The sequence below is a fragment of the Silene latifolia genome, chromosome Y (genome assembly GCF_048544455.1).
Source record: "Silene latifolia isolate original U9 population chromosome Y, ASM4854445v1, whole genome shotgun sequence".
Classification (NCBI taxonomy): domain Eukaryota; kingdom Viridiplantae; phylum Streptophyta; class Magnoliopsida; order Caryophyllales; family Caryophyllaceae; genus Silene; species Silene latifolia.
This window is the reverse complement of record NC_133538.1, coordinates 475911797-475920750: the sequence shown is the minus strand read 5'-3', so window position 1 is coordinate 475920750 and position 8954 is coordinate 475911797. Positions and strand designations below refer to the sequence as shown.

At 32.4% G+C, this 8954-nt stretch overlaps 1 protein-coding gene across 1 annotated transcript; it reads left to right on the top strand.

Annotated features, from left to right (window-relative positions):
* Positions 1–471: 471 nt before the first annotated feature.
* Positions 472–1293, top strand: LOC141632991 (uncharacterized). The gene is made up of 2 exons (XM_074445489.1): positions 472–1015; positions 1118–1293. Exons 1-2 carry the CDS (start codon positions 472–474, stop codon positions 1291–1293), a joined length of 720 nt encoding a protein of 239 aa, XP_074301590.1.
* The last annotated feature ends 7661 nt before the right edge of the window (positions 1294–8954 follow it).

Below are 8954 nucleotides of genomic sequence, written 5' to 3'. Positions count from 1 at the left end.
GGATGGAATGAATGGGCTATTTTATCAATCCTATTGGGATATTATTGGGTCGGAAGTTGTGGCCACAATCCTTGCTATTTTACGAAGCGACAGATCACAGCGAGATATAAATAAGACAAATATTGTCTTAATTCCAAAGAATAAAGCGCCAAACAAAATTCGAGATTTCCGACCGATCAGCCTTTGTAATGTGGCCTATAAGTTGGTATCCAAAGTGCTTGCTAATAGGCTGAAACTTTTTCTTGGTGAGATTCTGTTTGTTAACCAGAGTGCCTTTACACAGGGAAGAATTATTTATGATAAAGTCTTAATTGCGTTCAAAATTTTTCATTATATGAAAATTCAAAATCCTCCGAGGGACATATGGCCATCAAACTGGATATGGCCAAGGCCTATGACAGAGTCGAGTGGACGTTTTTGGAACAAGTTATGGGTACGATGGGCTTTGACCGGGGTTGGATTAGTAGAGTGATGGAGTGTGTTTCGACAGTGTCCTTCTCGGTAATTATTAATGGGACCTTATCAAGGGAGTTTAGGCCGTTGAGGGGTTTGCAACAAGGTGACCCGTTATCACCTTACTTATTTATTCTCTATGTGGAAGCTTTGTCAAATCTTATGCGACGGGTGGTGGAGGACGGTGTCTTACATGGAGTGCGGGTTTCGGTTGGTGCACCTTTTGTTTCTCATCTTTTATTTGCTGGTAACAGTATTTTTTTTTCAAAAGCTACAGAGGTTGAGGCTAATGGGATTAGCAATATTTTAAGGAGATATGAAAGCGCGTCGGGTCATCTGGTAAATTTAGATAAGACCACTATGTCTTTTAGTAAGGGTGTACCACAAAATAAGAGGAGTAATTTGGCGACTAGATTGGGCATTGTCGAGGTTGAAGATCAGGCGTGGTATCTTAGGTTATCTATAGTGGTGGGCAGATCGAAAAAGGGGCTGATAGATATTATTCAGTATAAGCTTAGCAAACGACTGAATGGTTGGCATCGAAAAATGTTGTCTATAGTGGGTAAGGAGGTCCTTATAAAGGCGGTAGCCAATTAACTCCCTACCTATATGATGAGTGTGTTTAATATTCCTGCGAATTTTTGCGATATGCTTTGATCAATAGTATCTCATTTCTGGTGGAGTCATGACGAGGGCAAGAAAGGTATTTCTTGGGTTGCTTGGAGAAAGTTGTGTCAGCCTAAGTGCGTGGGAGGAATGGGGTTTCATGATTTTAAGCTCTTTAACCTTGCGTTACTTGGGAAGCAAGCTAGGAGGTTGGTGATGGATCCGGAGATTTAATGGGCACAAATGATGAGCGCGAAATATTATCCGAATAACACTTTTCGATCGGCTAACTTAGGCCATAATCTTAGCTATACTTGGAGAGGCATTGTCGAGGCGATAAAGGTGTTGGAATATGGGTTGAGGCGTCGCAGTGGTAACGGGCTCGAAACGAGTGTTTGGAGAGATGCCTGGATCCCGGGCAAACAATCGGGGCGGGTCCTTTCTCTATGTCATCATGGGCAGGAGGAAATGAGAGTGTCGGATCTTTTGAGCGACGATGGAAGGGGTTGGAATCATGATCTATTGGCAGTGACTGTCCTACCTTTCGAAAGGTTGAGAATTGGGAAGATTCGCTTTTGTGAAGGCAGGCCTCGGGATTTGTGGTACTGGGAAGTGGCATGTGATGGTCTATACTCGGTGCGGACAACATATCGACTACTTGTAGGTGCTACGTCAAAATTCAATTATGGTGATATGCCGGAGTGGGAATGGGAGAAATGGTTGTGGAATCGGCTGTGGAAGGTTCTGGTTTGGCCACGTGTCAAGCTGTTCTTTTGGCAACTGTGCAGTGAATCGTTGGCTATAGGTGCGAACATTGCTTCTCGAGTTGGAGGTGAGAATTATTTCTGTCCTTTGTGTAATTTTTGTTATGAATCGAGTCTTCATTTATTTAGAGATTATTGGGTTGCTCATCGGGTGTGGGAAGGGTTTGGGTTGGAGAGGGAGGAGGAAGAAGAGGGGGAAGGTTGCACGATTGGGTGGAGGCGAAATGGAGAGTCTTGAAAGGAGTGGAGCATGAGAAGTTTATGGTAGGGTGTTGGGCTTTTTGGGAACATCGTAATAAAGCCATTTTTGAAGAGAGGGAAGTGGACTCGAGGAGAGTTATCCAACGGAGCCGTGATGTCTTGGATGAAATAGAGAGTTGAGGTTTTATAGGTTCCAAGGGGTGGCTGAGGGAGAAGGGAGGAAAGGGGGATGGTCATAGTGGTGTGGAGGGATGGAAAGGAGCGCCTGAAGGCTTTATCAAAGTTAATGTAGATGCAGGGGTAAAGGACGATGTTAGTGTAGGGACAAAGGGGGTCGTGTTCTGTGGGGGCTTTCTATTTTGCAGGAGCAAACGTGGGAACTTCATATTGCTGAAGCGGTGGCCGTTCTTGAGGGAGTGAAGGAGGCAATTCGAAAGGGACACAACAAGATTATTATTGAGAGCGATTGTTTGCAAGTCATTGACACGCTTCGGAAGAATGTGCATGGCAGGAGCATTTCAATTTGGTCTTAGACGACATTTTTCCTTTATGTTCTTCGTTTATTTCGTTTGTTTCGTCGTACATTAGTAGAGTGAACAATTTTATCGCTCATGTTTTAGCTCATGTTTTGGTTAATGGTTCTGGTCATGAGGAGTGGTCGGATTTACTCCCTCCGACTGCGAACACTATTGTAAACTTTTATTTATCGTTAATGAAATAAACATATGGCTTCTTTCTTTTAAAAAAAAAAGATGTCTTTCTAGTCTAAAACTTAAAATTGCGGTATTGAGGATAATAGGTCTCAACTCTCAAGTTCGATTTCTCTGAACCCCTTCTATGTATTATAATGCGACTGTAATACTACATTAGTATGGGTGCCCGGTTACGTCCGGACTACCTCTATTTACCATTAAATTTATTTTCAATTAAATAAAACTACTTTAAAGTTACATAACTCATAAATTTATCTTTAATGTATTTTTCTATGGCATATCTTAAAATAATGATGAAATAAATTATGAGACAAATTCAATATTCCCGCTATTAATATTTTTATTTAAATCGATAGTTAGCTAATTATTCATATTGCTTTCTTTTGTTGTTAATATTGTTACTTTAATTACATTTGTTATTACTACGGTTACTTTCATAACTCTCGCCGTAATTATTGTTACTTTCACTACTGCCGCATGAATATTGATAATTTCACTACTCCCGTTGTTGATTCTACTCCCTCTTATTCAAAATAAACTTCTCTATTTCCTTTTTCGTCTATTGACAATAACTTCCATATTTCCTTTTTTTGTAGTGTATTTGTGTGGTCCAAATTTAATTGTATGGTGGGGTAGTGTATTTGTGTGGTCCAAATTTAATTGTATGGTGGGGTAGTGTGTTTTCTTAATTTTCGTGTCAAAATGAAAGGGGAAGTTTATTGTGAATAGGAGGGAGTATTACTTTCACTACTTCCCTTGTTAATATAGTTACTTTGAATATTCAAATGAGTGATTACTAATATATTATTATATCCAATGTTAGTACAATTATTTTACATAAGAAGTTTTACTATTTAGTCATACAATTTTAAGAGGTTATATATTTATTTAAATATATTAGATATATGCATTAAACCAAATTGAAATAATTATAGAATATTATTTCTTTTGAAAATCTAACTTGATTTACTTACCTTTTAATAGTTTCCAAAATGTAACCTACTTATATTATTATTTTTGTGTATGTTAAATAATTGTATAATTATATGATGATACTAATTAATAACATAAGTGAGACGTGTTTATTTTAAGAAAAATCACCATATTTTGATATTCTCTAAATTTATAATTCAACCAAGACTATATAATATTTACAATGAAATTCCTTGGTGGGCTATATCACACAGTGCTATCATTAAAAACTAAATAGTATAATTAAGTTGTATATATTTATTTAGTTACATTAAAGTCCCTTGGCTTCTGAAATATATATATAGTATTGAGTGATGTACATTTCGTTACCTTTGCTCGTGAGTAATTCCAGAGTACAATTGAAAAAGAAACCTTAACAATAATTTTGATGATAAATCATGAATTCACGTCCCTTCATATAATGTACGACATTACACCTCTTTAATAACAGGGAAAAAAAGAGAGATCTTAATCACAAAATATATGAAGTATTTTTAACTGTTTTTTAGTTTTGTTCAATAAGCTAGACATATAATTCATTAAAACTTTAAAGAAAAAACTCATCACTCATAATTTCTACTTTGTATAATTTTTTTTCATATAATTAATTTTTTTTACTATATCAGAATATGACTTATCAAGATTTCATCTTAGATCAAAATGTTTCTATTAGAGGTTTGACTCTTTTATTTAGTACAAGAGTTTTGATTCTTGATTATAGGTGTGCGTGTTAGAATATCTGAAATATTTATTAGTTAATTAATTAGTAAATATTTAAATTCAGTTTTCAGATAATTAAGTGGTCCATTTTATGTGGGAAGTTACCCATGATCAAGGTAACAACCCATGATCTTATCCTATTCTACAGTCAACCACCACCCACTTGTTTAGTCACTTAAAACTGTTTTTGATGGGAAAAACAGTATAAAAGAAATGTGTTAACATCTGATTAAGGTAACTAAACCTACTCGATCTCTATTAATACAATACACCATCTAAATTGTGAGTGTGAGGGTTCGGAACCGAAATTAGAGAAAACACTCGGGCAGACGAGTTTACGGAAACGGGTTTAACAATCAGATTATTGGGTCAAGCTGTTCAGGAATTCCGATAAGCAATGGCTAGAGGTTTAATTCTTGATCTTTACTAGTTTTATACCCGTGTAAATTACACGGGATTGTTGTTTAGGTTGTTGTAGAAAAATGTGTTAACAATGGTTGCTCTTTAACTGAAGTATCTACTCAAAGTATCTAAAATATAGCAATAATAAAGTTGTATCTATCGAGAGTATATAAAATATGGCAATAATGTTAATACAACAATAACTCCTCGAAAATTTCAAAGCATAACAATAAGCTGTTATTGTGTAAAATCACAAGTAAATTATACTATAATTTCTCGAAAACTTCTTTATAAACTACGTTATTTGTTCTAGTGGACACCCGTTTGTCATTATCGCAAATCAGAATATTCAGTCCTTTTTTGCTTGTGACTCTTGAAATAGCCACAAACTTGTAAAGTGAATTGTTCTGAATAGTTACATACTCGTGCAAATTGTTAAACCTATTTTTCATTTAGACAAACATATGCACGTTTGTAAAAACCCTACCAAGTTTAAAATGAAAATTTTAAGCCATTTTTCATTTAGTTTGTTAATTAGTAAAATAGAACAAAATTAAAATCGTGACTCGTGCACATTTAAAACGATGTAGTTGAATTGTTAAATATTCAACTCGTAATATTATTCTGTAAATATAGAGTAACTAAAAAGTAAACAATAATGTTATATACTTCATAATTTTATTAAAATATAAAACACGCTATCAATAACGTTATTTCTATCTGACAAATAAAAATTTTTCTTTTAAAGAAACCAACTTTAAAACACTATGTACGGTCATATAAAATAATCTGATATAATTACTCTAATAATCTCATATAACACAATTGCACAACGTAAGGCCATATATAAATTAATCCTAAAATGAAACGATATATTTTTTTCCACCTTGTATAGCGGCACAACGTAAAAACTTCTACAATTAATTGTCAAAGTTAACGCATTTTTCCGCCTTCGTACGCGTGTTCCTTCATTGTTCATGTATGAAAAGAAGATTATCTAAGTAATTATCATCATTCTTGCTTTTATGGAGCGAAAATTATTTTCTGAAACCATTTTCTCAAAGATGATGAGTCCTTTTATATTGCCATTTTTTCCGATTTTAAGAACTTTTCACTTATGTTTTTTTTTTTAGTTTTCTGCAATTTTTACACTATTATTTCTCGAAATATTTCGATAACTTCTCTTCTCAAATTATCATTCAATAATAATATGAGTTTTCAAGAATTAATTTTTGAATGATTCTGACTAATTTTAAGTGAAAATTGTCAATTGTAATTTATTTATTTTAAGTATTGCCATATAATTTTGAAATCATTAATGCACATTTTTTATATTTAGACTGTACTCCGTACATAATTAACGGACGGTAACTGTATTGGTGATATTTTATTGTTGCAAATAGGTTTTACAGATTTAAGTGAAAACAAATAGTTTTTATAGATTTACTTGAAATTAATTTGTCTATTTGTATTTTTAATTTTATTAGACTATTGGTACATAATTTACGGACGGTAACTGTATTGGTGATATTTTATTGTTGCAAATAGGTTTTACAGATTATAGTGAAAACAAATAGGTTTTATTGATTTACTTGAAATTAATTTGTCTATTTGTATTTTTAATTTTATTAGACTATTGGTAAGCCTCAGTAAAATCATGTAATTAGCAAACATTTACATAATTAATTGCACAATGGGACGTGGGTTCCTTAGATTCTGCAAAAGCAAATGTAGCTTTGACATTTTGACTTTCAACCACAAGCTGACACCTCAGCTTTGTGGTTGTTGGTTTAATAGATAGGATTATTATATATTGGAAAATAATATCTCTAGATTAAATTTCATACTTAAAAATTAAGTAATTATTATTGTTAGATGGTTTGAATTTTGAAAGGGTATTTTCTAAAAAAATGTTTGATGGTTTGAATTTTTAAAGAGCATTTTCAAAAAAAAATTACGGAAAAGTTTTATGGTTACTATAATTATTATTTTGTGTCATTAATTTTACTATATGTTACAATGTTATACTGATTTTCAATTTTATAATAAGGAATTATATATGGTCATTTATTTTCAAATTCTCAAAAACTAAAAGTTTATTCCTAATCCAAGGTAAAAAAAAAAGGTATTTACATTTCTAGTGGATAAAAACATTTAGTATTTTTATTTCCTTATTTTCATTCTTTCAATAATGGAATTATATAATTAGTAATTATATGGGCTATTATTTAATTTTTTTTGTACATTATAAAAAGGGTTAATATAAATATTTAATTTAATTTGACATAGGAGTCTCCATATAATTCCTGTTCATATTTTGTTAGTATTCTCGGTTTATATTATAGAAAAATAGAATTATTGTTGTTGTAGACATAATATTTAATGCTCAATCGTATTGGAAATCGCCACTCAATCAGCAATGCTGATAGACATCCAGATCAGACGATTGTTGGGTAATTTAATTGAGATTAATGATGTAATTTTATATTGTAATTATATTATATAATGTTGTAAATTGTAATTCAAGTAATTATATGTGTATAAGCCGTAATATATATATATATATATATATCTGTGTGTGTGTGTGTGTGTGTGTGTGTGTGTCATGAAGCTGATGTATTATGTAATTGAACACTTTTTTAATTAATCTAAACGATGAACAATGATCTCAACTATTAACAATTAATTTATATAAAGTTAATGACCCTTGAAATCAGGAAGTAAAAAACTGCATTTGACTATTTGACTTTCAACCACAAAGTCGACAACTCAAAGATTGTGGTTGTTTCTTTTAATAAAGAAGATTTTATCGCTTCCGCTATTTTAATTCATTGCATGTTTATTCAGTAATTTGAACATGCTATTATGATTAAATTACTTACAGTGTGTTCATTTTTTGGATGAATTTTATCCATAGACATGGATCCATATGAGTTATGTTGTTGTATATTGCATTAAAAATTAATTTACGGTTTTTAATTATTTTATCTAGACAAATTTTGGTATCAAAAGTTAATTGATTGTCATTTGGAAAAAAATACGAGTAAGAATTTGGCAACGTACCTAAGTGTTGTAAAATCAAGTGGAAGAATTGACCTATATGGGCTAATATTAGAAAAACATTATACGATAATGGAAGCTTACGAGCCAAGGGAGGGAGCGATGTTGATTCAAATGATTGTTTATGTATGGAATGTTGATTTCATGCAGTTGGTAGAATCTCAAAAGCAAAGGGGATCTTGATATGGACATGGACTTTCAAGGCACCGAGTCACCGACAAAATCAACGTGTTTGTATCAACACGCTATTTGTCATGTACGGACTCATTTTTACAAGTCAAACCTCTTCCTTTCTTCCACTTTTTACTCGGGCTTCCATTTATGTCTAATTTTGGGGTTAACTTCTGCACAACATGGGCCATTTGTTCTTGTCGAACTTCGTTGATATCAGCCCAACTCAGGTAAATCAACTCAACCAATCTACACATCTAGTATATTCAAAGATCACCAAGTTTTAAAAGAGATAAGTCTCTCGATAACTATTTTCGTATGATAATCGTTGTTATTAATAATGACAACGGCTGTTTTTAATAACCGTTGTGATTGGAGTTTGTTAAAAAAAATTACAAATTCAGTGCGTTACTGCCAAAATCCCTGCATCAATTAACAGCAGCATCAGCTTCAAATAACCATTTTACAAAAAAATTTCTCATGTTTTCCATTACAATTCAGCATTACACTAATGATATTACTAAAACTATGAAACATCCCTATATATACAATATGCAACAACAATATCAGAGTTTTATTGCAATGCTCAACAAAATTCTCCGAAAGCTCTAAATCAATAAAACTAGAGCTAAATTGACCCCAATATATACCTTTTTAGTCTACATTGCAATGTTCAAGGACATACTTATTGCTTTTTGTACTCGGAGTCGTGTGGCTCATTGATGGCATACTGAAAATAAAGACATTAACGAAAACATATATGTTAGAGTAGCATGCAATATCAACGTAACAACAACAAGGCGTCGTATAGTATTTAATTTAATTTCATAATTTAATTTAATTGATTAATTCTTGGCATATGAAAGAACACATGCAGTAATTATAAGTTCAT